This window comes from Elephantulus edwardii, unplaced genomic scaffold, assembly GCF_000299155.1.
Source record: "Elephantulus edwardii isolate Elephantulus edwardi_28Jun2011 unplaced genomic scaffold, EleEdw1.0 scaffold00117, whole genome shotgun sequence".
Classification (NCBI taxonomy): domain Eukaryota; kingdom Metazoa; phylum Chordata; class Mammalia; order Macroscelidea; family Macroscelididae; genus Elephantulus; species Elephantulus edwardii.
The window spans coordinates 6,818,436-6,831,301 of NW_006399867.1; the positions used below are offsets into that span (position 1 = coordinate 6,818,436).

A 12,866-nucleotide genomic window follows, 5' to 3' on the forward strand; every position below is an offset into this window, starting at 1 on the left:
TGAGTCGCAAACGACTCGACGGCACATAACAACAACAACAGCATTTGGCCAACAGCAAGGCTCCTTACCACTAGGCCACCAGAGCTCTCCTGTTTAAGAATCTAGCTTTTACCCATTTCTCTGCCTGCCACTGAGCACATGCCCTACCTACACAGAGATGGTCACATCTGAGATTGTTCAGCACACTAAGAACAGCCCTACTCATTGGAATGTCAAGGATGAGAGTCTGTAAAACACAGAGTTAAGCAAGTCCACTATTAACATACATTTGAATTGTTAATAAATCTTCTGTAATTGCAAATAATACAGTTACAAACTTGTATATATTTATATGAGCTTTTTGTTATATATAATCTCCAAAAAGGAAACTGCTGAGTCAAAGATTATGTACCTGTAAATTCTGAAAAGTTACTAAAGTGCATTATCAAAAATTAGCATTTAGCTTTCCCACCTCCTCCCTGTAATTTTCATTTCCACTAATCCTTCTATGAAACCCTTTCCTGACTTCAGGGCTTTATCTCTAGCCAAATGCTGCTCTTCTGACCCTATACGGTTAGTGGGAAGTAGAAAAAAGTATGAGTACAGTGTGCACATTGTAACTAATGCTATGAAACAAAATGTGTGTGGCTCAAATCACAACCACTTAAAACAGGAAAACAAAGAGTATCAACTTACTATCTCAAGAGAAGTACACACCCACACACCCCAGCCCAAGGAACAATATTAGCTCTTCTCAACCTACTGAACGAAAAATGCAACTCATTTTTTGTCTGTATTTCTCATTATTATGAGTAAAGGTTGGGCATCTTTTCAAATGTTTACAAGCCTTTCTTTATTCTGGTTTTCTGTGTACTACTTTTGTTCTTTGCCTACTTTTTTATTAAGTTTTTTCTTGACTTGTTCAGAGCTTTATTTAAAAAAATTAAAGAAATATTATAGAAATATTAAAGAAACCAGCTCTCTTTATACATCATATACGTACTGGCATTTTTTCCAGTTTGTTATGGAACATATTTTAAGGTCATTTTATTCATTTAAAAGATAATAACATGAATCCACCAGATGCTGTGCTGGAAAACGAGAGGCAATCTCTCCTGTGCCACGAAGAGATGTTGAATCGAATCTTCCTGAATTCGATTCAACAGTACGTAAAAAAAAAACAAACAAAAAAAGATAATAATAATTGCTAAATTTTACAACTTGCTCTTCTTAAAAGTCTAAAATTCTAATAAGTCTATATTCAAGACTTTACCAGGGGTTTTAAGCATCTCTGCTATACTCTCTGTAGGTTAGAACCACGAAAAGCAGCTTCCATTAGATAAAGCTTCACCCCTTCTAAAATTCAGCACAGTTACAGTTATATTTAGAGCTTAAGAGAACAAGGCTGCGAGATGCTCAGTGCCTAAGCAAGTAAGGATAAGCAAGGAGTGAGTAGTACATTAGTAGGTAGACTCAGGGTGGAACCTGAGCCTGCCCTCAGACTTTGGGCTCTGCTGTTTAGACTAGACATCTTTAGACTTTAAGCTAAGATACCCAATGTCACTTAGGAACAGAAAAAGAAAAAGGCCTTTGAGTTGGCATTTTTCAAACAGTGAGTTCAACATTAATTTTCCAAAAACTAAATTCCTTATTCATACATCTCATTTACCCAGGACTCCAAAGTCTTGACCTGAATGCCAAAATTTTTAAAAATGTGTGTTAGGCTGGCTGAAAACCAACTTATTGTAGAAAAGCTGAAGTAATTTATTAGTTCACCAAAGGGAAACAGGTTTTTAAAAACAAGGAACACCACTTACCAGTGGAGAAAGAACAGCCACTCCATGGAAGCGAATCAGTGAGACGCCTTCCGACGGCGGAGGTAGGAAACTCTCCTTAGAGAGAGATGCTGCTTGGAATCTGGTGAGACTTTCCTCACAGAACTTCTCATACTCCTCCATTTTCCCAGTCACACTACAAGAGAAGAAAATGCCATTTTTTAATGTGCTGAGGGGTGGGGGTAGGTAGAATCCATTCAGATCTTATTTGGTAGATTTTGTAAGAAATTTTATTCTGAGAATTGACCAGCACAGAATTGTTTTACTCACAGATCAGGAACTAAGTCTTGGGTATGCAGATGACACAACCCTGCTTGCTGAAACTGAAGGGGACCTGAAGCACATGCTGCAGAGGGTCAAGTACTGCAGGCTCCAATATGGATTGAGGCTCAATGTCAAGAAGACAAAGATTCTCACCACTGGACCAATTGGCAGCATCAGGATGGATGGTGAAGAGATTGAGATTGTACACAGCTTTAGTTTGCTTGGCTCCACAGTCAACACTCTTGGCACCAGCAGCCAGGAAATTAAAAGGCGCATTGCCATGGGAAAGTCTGCTGTTAGGGACCTCTCCAAAGTACTGAAGAGCAACGGTGTCTCTCTGGAGACTAAGGTGCATTTGATACAGGCCATGGTCTTCGCAATCACCTGTAATGCACCAGAGAGTTGGACAATGACCAAGGAGGATAGAAGGAGAAGTGATGCCTTTGAGCTGTGGTGCTGGAGAAGAGTATTGAGAATACCATGGACTGCTAGGAAAACAAACAGATTCATCCTGGAAAGGGTTAAACCGGGCTGCTCCTTGGAGGCAAGGATTCTAAGGCTCCGTCTAACATACTTTGGACATGTTGTGAGGAGAGACCGGTCCTTAGAGAAGGACATCATGCTTGGGAGGGTGGAGGGACAGTGCAGGAGGGGAAGACCCTCTATGAGGTGGATTGAGTCAGTGACTGGGATAATTGGGATGGGAGTGTCAGAGACAGTGCGACTGGCACAGGACAGAGCAGAGTTTAGGGCTGTTGTACATAGGGTCACTATGAGTCACAAGTGACTCGACAGCACATAACAACAACAAGGCTTATTTCATATAGTAAATATTTCTGAATAGTCTCATATAAATTAAACTTTAAATGTGATTAGCTTAGAAAAGTACATACGTGGAACACACCAACAAAACTTACTTCAAGGAAACAGTTTTACGCCACTTTACTAAATTTAAATTATAAAAGAGAATATTGTTTTCTTTAATAGGCTTTAGCACCATAGCACAATTTGCCATATGAAGGCAAAGATGCTTTTATAACCCCAATTTAAAAAAGAAAAGGAAGTTTAAAAGGCTATTTAAATAAGAGAATTTTGTTATTTTTTCTATTCCGGAGCACAGTCTTAATACATTTTGACTCTATGGACACTAACCAACTTTGTCAGAGATTGTAAAACCAAATCTCTTGGGTTTGGTACCAATCGTATTAGCCCCGCTTCTCATTTATCATCATGTTTAGGTTCCAAAGGCCAATGCCAGTATTAGAAAATTGGCTTTGTGTGAAAAATAATCAGATCACATTACAAAATGGAAGATAATTATATTACAAAACTGTTGTCAAACAATTATCTTACATTAACTGTCAAACCACTGTGAATCATAACCAAACTGACACATTACCTTAACCATCGAAGCCAAGGTTACCCTGGCATTTCTAACTGCCAGATAAACATCATTAATGCACAAAATAGACATGAGGCTTTTACTATGGTTGTAAAAGTCTGATGATGAGAGAACTGGTAAGTGAAGAACAGGTGTTTATCTGAATGCATAACTGTTGAAACCTGAGACCATAACCCTAATCCTGAAACAGTAAACCAAGTAATTACACAATTTCTAGGAAACTGTAGTGGTAATGAAACTCAAGTTAACCAGGAAAGATTAGCTATACATCTTGTATAGCAAAAAGTATGCCCATCTGCATACTAGTGCATGTGATTCTGTTTTTAGTAAACAAACAAGGAGGAAATAAGAGGTAACATAAGAATCATACTCAGGCGAGCTCTGGTGGCCTAGTGGCAAGAAGCTGCACTGCAATCCTAGAAGTACGTGGTTCGAATCTACCAGATGCTCTGCTGGAGGAAGAAAAATCTCCTCCTGTACCAGTCAGATCTGATTTGATGGTACACACACACAAAATAATAAAAATTTTTTAAAAAAAGAATCATAATCAGTAAGTGTATGAAAAACAGACAACAACAAAAAAAGAAAAACAGACAACATAACACAATACTGTTCCTTTTAAAACAAGTACCTTATTAAAAAAAAAGAGGTGACAGGAAATTCAATTCATGTTGCAGGATATGAAAAAATGAAATAAGACTATGACATCATCCCAGGCCTCAAGGCTTTAAAAAATTCAGTACACTCAAATGTCTCAGACAGATTATAGCTCAACTAGAAATTAAGAAAAAAAATATTCAAAAGTATCATTAAATGATGGGGGAAAAGATAAACTGCTGCTTTTCATCAAATGGTAGTCATCACTAATAAAACTTCTAGCATTCAATTATAATAATTTCTATGTTTAATTTATAGATTTTTATTTCAAAGAAATGGTTCCTCAGAGTACATATAGGATTATTTTGCAAGCATGTAGTTATAGGAAGCCAATACTAAATATTTGTAATAAACTGAATGCTATTTCAGGATGTGGGGAAGGCACAGTTCAAGCTAGAATTCACCCCGAGAAACGGAGGCAATCATCTTTAAGGGTTTACCAGATTCTTGCATGGTATTTGCTGACCCCTCCCTCCTGAGTCAAGCAGAAGGTTTTCAATAGAAAGAGCTTGGCTTCATCTGCATTGAATTCTCTTTGTGATTCACTTCCTGATAATTTTTAATAAAGATACAGGGAAGCTGGAATGGGGCCCTTCAGGCAGAACTGCTGGCCCCCTGTCTTTGTGCTCTCTGTTCTATCTCATTCTTCTGTCTCATTATTAATAATTATTAAAAATACTTTACCCTCGGTCTGCAGCATATAGTCATAAAGCAAACAAAAACCCAAATAATGTACTGCTTAACAATACCTCATTTTTCAGTCTATAATTTAACCCACATTAAAGTAATCTTAACAGCCAAAAGATGCAGCAATTAAGATTTCAAAGAAATTCAAATGGTCCCATTTTTTGTTAAAACACTTAAAAATATTTTTAATACAATCCATATATCCAACATCACCTGCTGTCAAATTAATACCAATGCACATAAACCAGTGAAAATGCCCTACGTGGTTTCAAGGTCATAAATGTCACGAAGACAGACTCCCAAATCTCTCTCTTGCTCAGTGACTAGTCGGTTAGAATCAGCAATCTCTCACGTAGGAACCAAGTGTTTAACCACTGCGCCACTAGGGCTCCTATCCAGTATGACAGGGACAGAGAATTTACATTATTTAGACACCCAAGCGTTGAGGACTCTCCTTCATAGGGTCGCTAAGACTCAATGGCACTTAACAACAATAACATCAACATAGAGAGAGATCAGCTGGCCAAGTGGACAGAAGGCAATGCTACCACGCCGAAGGCGGGTGACTTTTAATCTGCGGCCCTCAGGCCTGTCTTTCATTGTTTTTGTTCAGACATTCCTCTAGGTCGTATAGCCCTGGTGTACAAGTTGCCATACAGCGGTCACTTGTGGTTGCTGTGAGGCTGAACACTGTGACACTGATGTGCCAAATACGTTAATGGCTGGTTACCCAATGCAGAAAGAGAGTGGGGTGGAGCTCCCCAATTAAAACAAGCTTGGAAGCAGGAGTGGCATCCAGGATGAGAGACACCCAAGCACTGAGCGATCCTTCATAGGGTCGCTAAGAGTCTCCTGTGACTCGACGGCACTTAACAACAAACAACAACACAGCATAGAAAATTTTATTTTAAAAGCTGAGAAGGGTTATGGAAAGAAAATACTTTTATGGAAATTAAAAAAAAAAGTATTTCCTTTTTATTTTAACAGTAACATACACAGTAACATACACCTCACAGCTTCAGAAAAGTAAATTTCTTGTCCATTAAGCAGGACATGCTGGCAAACCTGGCCACAGCATAATTTACAGCACATGATAGTGAGTTAAACATTGAAATAGAAGTGCTAATTTAAAGATTATGAATATGATTAAATGATCCTGGAGGACTGGATCCTTCATCTTCAGTTCAGGTGTCACTTCCTGAGAGGGGCTGGCTCTAATTATCCCATCCAAATTAGTGCCTCGCTCATGATTACTCTGCTGTTGCAAATAGCACTTACCACTATCTGAAATTATCTTGTGTATTTTCTCAGATTCTGTCTTCCTCCACCAAAACATAAGCTCCATAAGCCCAGGTCCTTTCTGTCTTGCTCACCACTGAATTTCAATTAGCAAGAACAGTGTCTGCCACAAAGAAGGCATTTGATAAAAAGTATGGAAGAAACTGATTAAGTAGCTCAAACAAGGTAAAGTAGGAGGAAGATGAAAGGGAGAGAGAAACAGCACACCGTCGCAAGGTAGAAGGGAAAGTAGAAATGACTGTAGGATGATGTTACCAAGCTGATAACTCTAAACTCCAAAGGCAACACTTCACACTTGAGTGCTCTTATCCATATTATGAAGCAGGAGGAAACAGCACAATTACGACCAACATTACCTGGTCCGCTTCAATTAATAATCTGTCACCTGCAACAGGTTCAGGCACGCCCTGTCTTCTCCATTTACCTGACAGGATTACTACTCGACCATTCTACAGCTGAGCCTCTGAGCAAACCCCACAGGTAAAGCCCACAGTTTCAGCGACGTCACTGATGGGCATGGCAGAAGTAACAGACCATATCTTGCCTTGTCATTCAGCATCTAGCTGGTTGTTGTCCTACTCAGTCAGTCAAGAGGCAAACTTCAGGAGAGGCTGCTGGGGAGAGATTTCTCATCTGGGCACTTGTGCAAAGCACTTACCATCTGCATGCCTCAGTTTTTTCCTTTGTAAAAAGAGGAAAATTTCAGTATATATCTCTCTCAAAGGGACTGTTCAGGTCTTTCTCATAGGATTGCTATGAGTTGTCTACGACCCAACAGCACCTAACAACAACAACAACATAGAGCTCTGTTGGCCTAGTGGATAGAAAGTGATGCTACCAAGCCAAAGGGAGGTGATTTTAATATGTGGCCCTCAGGCCTGGTTTTAATAGTTTTTAGTCAAACATTCTTCTAAGTGGTATAGCACTGGTCTGTCCATTTGCTGTGCAGAGGTAACTCGTGGTTGCTGTGATGCTAAACACGGTGACACTGATGTGTCAAATGCGATTATGGTTACCTATGGTGGACAGTGTTTGGTGGAGCTCCTTGATTAAAACAAGCCTGGAATCAGGAGTGGCATCCACTTTCAAAATAGCCTGACTCTATGAACTTGTAGAAACGAAGAAAGTTATACAAGTGTTCAGGTCTTTTGTTCATAGGGTCCCTATAAGTCATCTATGACTCGATGGCACCTAAGAACAACAACAATAACAAAGGGATCTGGGGAGGATCCAATGAGACAACGCTTGGGGGCGGGGGGGGGCAATTAGCAAAGCTCAGGGGCTCAGAAAACACCAATAAATGCAGACTGCAATGATATTGATGATTCTGATGACGAGGATGAAGTCCTGAAAAGCGTGACTATGCTTGCATCCGGGTAAGAGTTAAGTGTAACTTCAAACCACGGGAAGGGACACCACAGTTTGCTCGTGACGCTCTTTGCAGACCCCTCTGAGCATCTCATCAACCCTCTGGTGCCTTGCCAAGTGCTTGGACGTAAAGTATGGAGGGCTGGCACTCCAGCCAGATCAGAAAAGCAAACCGGGGGGAACACCCCAGCAACATCAGTGGCGATCGAGAGAACCGGCTCTATTACTGTCATGCTTATTATGCCCCAGAGAGGCGAGATGGCAGAGTAAACAGCGCTCCTAGGGCCCTTGGTAGTGGTAACCGGCGTTAGAAATGGCCAGCGCACGCCACCCCCTGGGGCGCTCCCTTTGCAGCATGGTGGGGGGGGGGGAGGAGGCTGGAGGAGAGAAGCGCAGCCCCAGCTGTATCCACAGGAGGAGGTTGTCCGGCCTTGAATCACGCATGGGTACCCCACGCCCACCTCCCTGAACAACTTAGAGAAGGTCCCAGTGGCTGAGCACGCGGAGCATCATCATCCGAGCATCACCCTCGCGACAGGTCGCCCGCGCGCAGCCTCCCCGGCCCTGAAGCACGGCACCTGCCCTCGGGCACGGCTCGGCGTGGAACCCGCCCTCGGAGGCGCCAGTTCCGCCTCTCCCGCATGCCGACCCCTCTATCACACACACACACACACACCTACTCACCCTCACAGCCTCGCCAGGTTGGTTCCGCTCACTCTGGACCTTGTGTCAGAAAGCAAATGGCTCAAAGGGCGCCGACGGAGCGCAGATCGGTCCACCGCCACCTTCTCCTCCTCCTCCTCCCCGCCATATTACGGGTCTCCGGCGGCAAAGCGGGATCCTGGCAACCGCCGCCGCCGCCGCGGCCCAGACTCCACCTTCCAGGGCAGGCACTTCCGGTATTTGCTTACACGACCGTTGTACGGTGGGCACCTCCAGGAAAACTACAATCCCCAAGATGCATTGTGCGCCTGGGGCGGGGGGGTACGCTCACTGGCCCATTGATGGAGGACGTAACTCTGCGCCAGCGCAGTGCATGCTGGGGGAGGTAGTCTTATGGAACGAAAAAATTTTTCTCTTTTCTTTTAAGCAGTAAGAGGGTGTCTAAGGGTCAAACTTCATTGCCATGGAGTGGGAACAATCTCACTGAACCTCTAGAGAGTTTCTGGTGGCTGTAAATTGCATAGAAGGATATTTCTCATCCTTTTCCAGCAGATCCCCTGATGATGGATTCGAACCCCCAAATGTTAGCAGCCGAAGATTGAAGGAACCGGAGAAATTTAACCACCAGAGAGGCCCCCTAAGAGTCAAAAGCCCACAGGGACTAACTCTTACAATTAGAAATTTTAAGCTTATCTTTATGAATTAAATTATTTCTCCTGTGGGACTTACTGTCTCTGAAACCGACTGGAGTGTCTGCAATAGGTCTCTGTCTTCGCACTGGATGTAAAGGCAAGGACTCAAGGAAGGGACCAGAGAAAGAAAGCAAGCTAAAGAAGCTTTATTAAAGGAGAGACACACCAGGGGAAAACCGTGTCCTAAGGTGGGTTGGAAGGGTTATAGTAAGGGTCTTTAGGGAGGGAAGGCAGGGGCATTTCATTGTGGTTTAGGCAAGTGTGTGAGGTCAGTTCACTCCCTTTGCTGACATGTTGATATTCTTTGAATCCTTTATTCTCTTCCTTTGATCTTGGTCTGGGCCTGACAGTCACAACAATAGTGTGTCTTGAAGGAGTGTTGGTGGCACAGAAGTTAGGAGCTCATCAACTGTCAGAAATGCCAGCCATTAGAAACCACCAGTAAGTAGTTCAGGGGAGCTCTGATGGCCTAGTGGCAAGAAGCAATCCCAGAGGTGCACGGTTCAAATTCACCAAATACTCTGCTCTGGAAGGAGGGACAATCTCCGCCTGTACCAATCAGATCCGATTTGACGTCACACACACACACAAAGTTAAAAAGAAAAGAAAAGAAAAATAAATTAGAAACCACCAGTAGTTCTATAGAAGAAATATGTGACAGTTGCTTCAGTAAAGATTTTGTAGGGAATTCTACCCTGTCCTTTAGGGTCCACATGAATCAGAATGGACTCAAGGGCAGTGTATAATTTAGTTTAAATTTGTCTTTTATCATCTCTCCTTCCAGGGCCTACTTTCGGCATGAAAATGGATAATGTGATACTACTTGTGCCAAATATTTTTGTAGAAAACGAGATAATCCTTGCACAATTCTTACATCTTACATAAACTCAAATATTGGCCTCTCATAAAAGAAACATAGGGAGCTCTGGTGGCCCTACTAGCAAAGAAGCTGCAATCTTGAAGCCACATGGTTCGAGAACACCAGCTGCACCGCGGGACACTAGCAATCTTCTGTGCTAGATTAACTGCCTCTGAAAACCCGCTGGAGGGTGAGCTATGTATGGGTCGGTTCCAGCTCAATGGTAAGCAACAATAACAACAACATAAAAGAAATAAGATTGGGAGAAGTCACTGAAAAAGTCACAAGCCTAAAACTGGGGTAGCTTGATGTGTGTTTTATCATTAACTGCTCCATTGATTTCAAGTACTAGCCTGTTTTTTGCCTATGAGTCACCAAAATCTGTTACAGCTTTGCAATAAAACCAGGCCTCTCGTTCTATATTCTTTCATTCCCTTAGGACCTGAAAAATGCTGACTAAGACGACTGAAATGAATGTTTTCGTGTAAAGCAAGCATAATGCTGCCAGGCAGAAATAACTCTTAAATACTGAGCGGATTCTGAAATCCTGTAGCCAATTCATAGGAACCTCCATGCCTTGATTCTGAGTTTCACCTACCTTGCTAGCAAAGCTTTCATTCTGCACTTTATAGTATTGACATCTTAAAAGTAAAGCAGGGGGGGGAAAAATCAAAGCAGTCTCTAAAATCAATTATGTCCTGCTTTATTTACAATTCTACACCCTACCAACTTGGACTAAGTGGTTTAATCTAGTTCTATGATATTCAAATATCCTGGATATTATTCTCTGATAAGATGAAGACTTGAAGTTGTAAACATTTAAAAAATAAATAAATAAATCCCTCATCTAAGAAACCACAACTGCCTGAGTAACTCTTTTCATTATTACCAAGATGTAAATGGACCTTCCATAACTTGTAGAAATTCTTTCTGAAGATGTAACCTTCAGGAGTTTTTTAGTTGCCTTGTCAGCTGTCCAATTCTCCCACGCTTTATCTACCTTATTCTTTATCTACAGCATGCTGGAATAAACTGCTTTTTTCTTGACTTTTAGTAACCAGAGTATTGTGTTTTTATATGCCTTCCTATGTAAGACTCTGAAGCTTGCCCTGTCCTGAGCCAGTCTCCTCACTGACACAACTACCCCCATTGCCCCAATTACTGAATAAATCAATCTCATCTGGGTCTTCCTCTCCTGCACCATCCCTCCACCCTTCCAAGCACGATGTCCTTCTTTCAGGATCAGTCCCTCCTGGTCACATGTAGTTATTGTTTTTTCCCTCTATAACACCATTCATCTAAGACAGTATCTACTTACTGAAAGATCCACAAGGGGGTTGGGGCAGAAACAACACTAGTGAAGTGTATGGCAAATATGATTTATTTAAAATGCACACAGCAGTGAAAGTGAGCTGAAGATTAAAGTAGCATCAGCCCCGAACAAAGAGAGGAGTAGTGTATTTACCCATTCATCATTGGCCAGTTAGGGCAGTCATCGCATTTTCCAGAATCTTGAGTAATCTTCCCTTTTTCTACCGTATCTGATCTAAACAATTTTTTTTTTTTCAGTATGAGGCTGACGCCAGACAGGTTTTATTATATTTAGAAAAAAAATTATGTAACTGAAAATTAAGGTAAGACATTCAAGATGAATGAGAAGCTTTAAACCTCTAACTCTTCAATGGCATTTGGACCCACCACCCAAACCAGTTTTAACCCAGCCGAGATGCTGGAAAGCTGAGCACACGGTTGTGCCCATCAAGCCAAGGAGGGCGATGGACCCCAGGGCTCCTCGACTCCGCTTGCTGGGTTCTCCTGTGTAATAGCCATAAGCATAAAGAACTCGTCCAATAATCCAGGCCATGCCCAAGCCAGACACTATTCGCGGGTGGTAAACACCTCCAACAGCGAGGAAAAATAAGAAGGGAGGATATACTTCCAACGTGTTCTGGTGGGCTCGCTGAATGCAGTTGAAGAGGTGCCCGTTTTCTGGGTCCGTGCTGTACATGGTAGGATACTCCACCTTGTACTTCTTGCGAGCCTTGGCGACATTGATGGCTAGATGGCCCACCATCATGAAGCTGGCGACACCGGTTAAAACCACGAGACCATATTCCTTTGAGAGGACAGCCATCTTGGCTCTGGATCACCTTCGTTCTCTGCTGGCGCAGACCGGTGTAAGCCGCAGCAGCTCAGTGCAGTGCAGGAGTGCGGCGCCTTGGGCCTGGGGGAGGGCGAGGAGGCTGTGCTTGATCTAAACAATTAACTACATTCTAGAGTGGGTCATAAACCACGTCTATTGTTGTTGTTGATTGCCTTCAAGTTGAGCATGACTCAGCGACCCTATGAACAAAAGGCCTGAAGCCTTTCTATATCTATGGACATTTATCAAAGTTCATAGAGTTTCCAGAGGCATATTGTTTAAGGAATGGATGCCACTCGTGCTAGGAATATTCAAATGTCGGCTATATGTTAGCCAAATGAGTTACTAATTCTTGAAACAGACTTGCACAAAGGCACTACCCGAGTAGGACCAGTAAGTCAGCAAGATGGAGTCACATTGGTTTCAACCTTATGTTTATTGAAGCTGTTGTGAGCATAAATGAGAGAATTCATATAGAACATTTGCAGGGCTCAAGTACCTACATTACAATGAGTGCTCTGCTACTAACACTGTTCTTTTTCCACATGACAATGTATGCTTTACAAGAGTAAGGACTTTAATGACCTTGTTTATTCATGTTTCCCTAGACCTGGTATTTGACACATCTTTAATCAAGGTGGATAAATAAGTAGGTTAAGCATCTACTCTTTCAAGACCAGAACTTGGACCAAATGTACAAGAATGTGACATCAAGATTGGAGGAAGACTCATCAACAACCTGCATTACACAGATAATACAACTTGGCTCCAAGAAAGTTAAAAAGACTTGAAGCACGTACTGAAGTATATCAAAGACGACAATCTTTAATATGGATTACATCTAAGCATCAAGAAAACAAAAATCCTCACCACTGGTCCAATAGGTAAAAAACCATGATAGATGGAGAAAAGATTGAAATTATAGACAATTTCAATTGGGTCCCTTGGTAGCAGCAGTGAAGAAATCAAAAGATGTGTTGCACTGAGGAAACCTGCTGTCAAGAACCTCTTTGAAGTA

The 12,866-nt window shown here is 42.0% G+C and overlaps 2 protein-coding genes across 3 annotated transcripts in view; both read right to left on the reverse strand.

The window, feature by feature from the left end:
* CCP110 (centriolar coiled coil protein 110kDa) overlaps positions 1-1,937 on the reverse strand; it is a 28,600-nt gene extending 26,663 nt beyond the window's left edge. For both annotated transcript variants that reach the window (XM_006892661.1, XM_006892660.1), the window contains exon 1: positions 1,797-1,937. In XM_006892661.1, the coding sequence (XP_006892723.1) occupies positions 1,797-1,937 (141 nt within the window). The remainder of the gene's footprint in view (positions 1-1,796) is intronic.
* Positions 1,938-11,273: 9,336 nt separating this feature from the next.
* Positions 11,274-11,854, reverse strand: LOC102868407 (microsomal glutathione S-transferase 3-like). Its single transcript, XM_006892662.1, has one exon. The coding sequence runs from the start codon at positions 11,837-11,839 to the stop codon at positions 11,384-11,386; it is 456 nt and encodes a 151-aa protein (XP_006892724.1). The 5' UTR covers positions 11,840-11,854; the 3' UTR covers positions 11,274-11,383.
* Between the last annotated feature and the right edge of the window lie 1,012 nt (positions 11,855-12,866).

What these genes read in the sequence shown, in the direction of transcription:
- LOC102868407 (XM_006892662.1), bottom strand. Translation starts at nt 11,839, where the DNA reads ATGGCTGTCCTCTCAAAGGAATATGGTCTCGTGGTTTTAACCGGTGTC.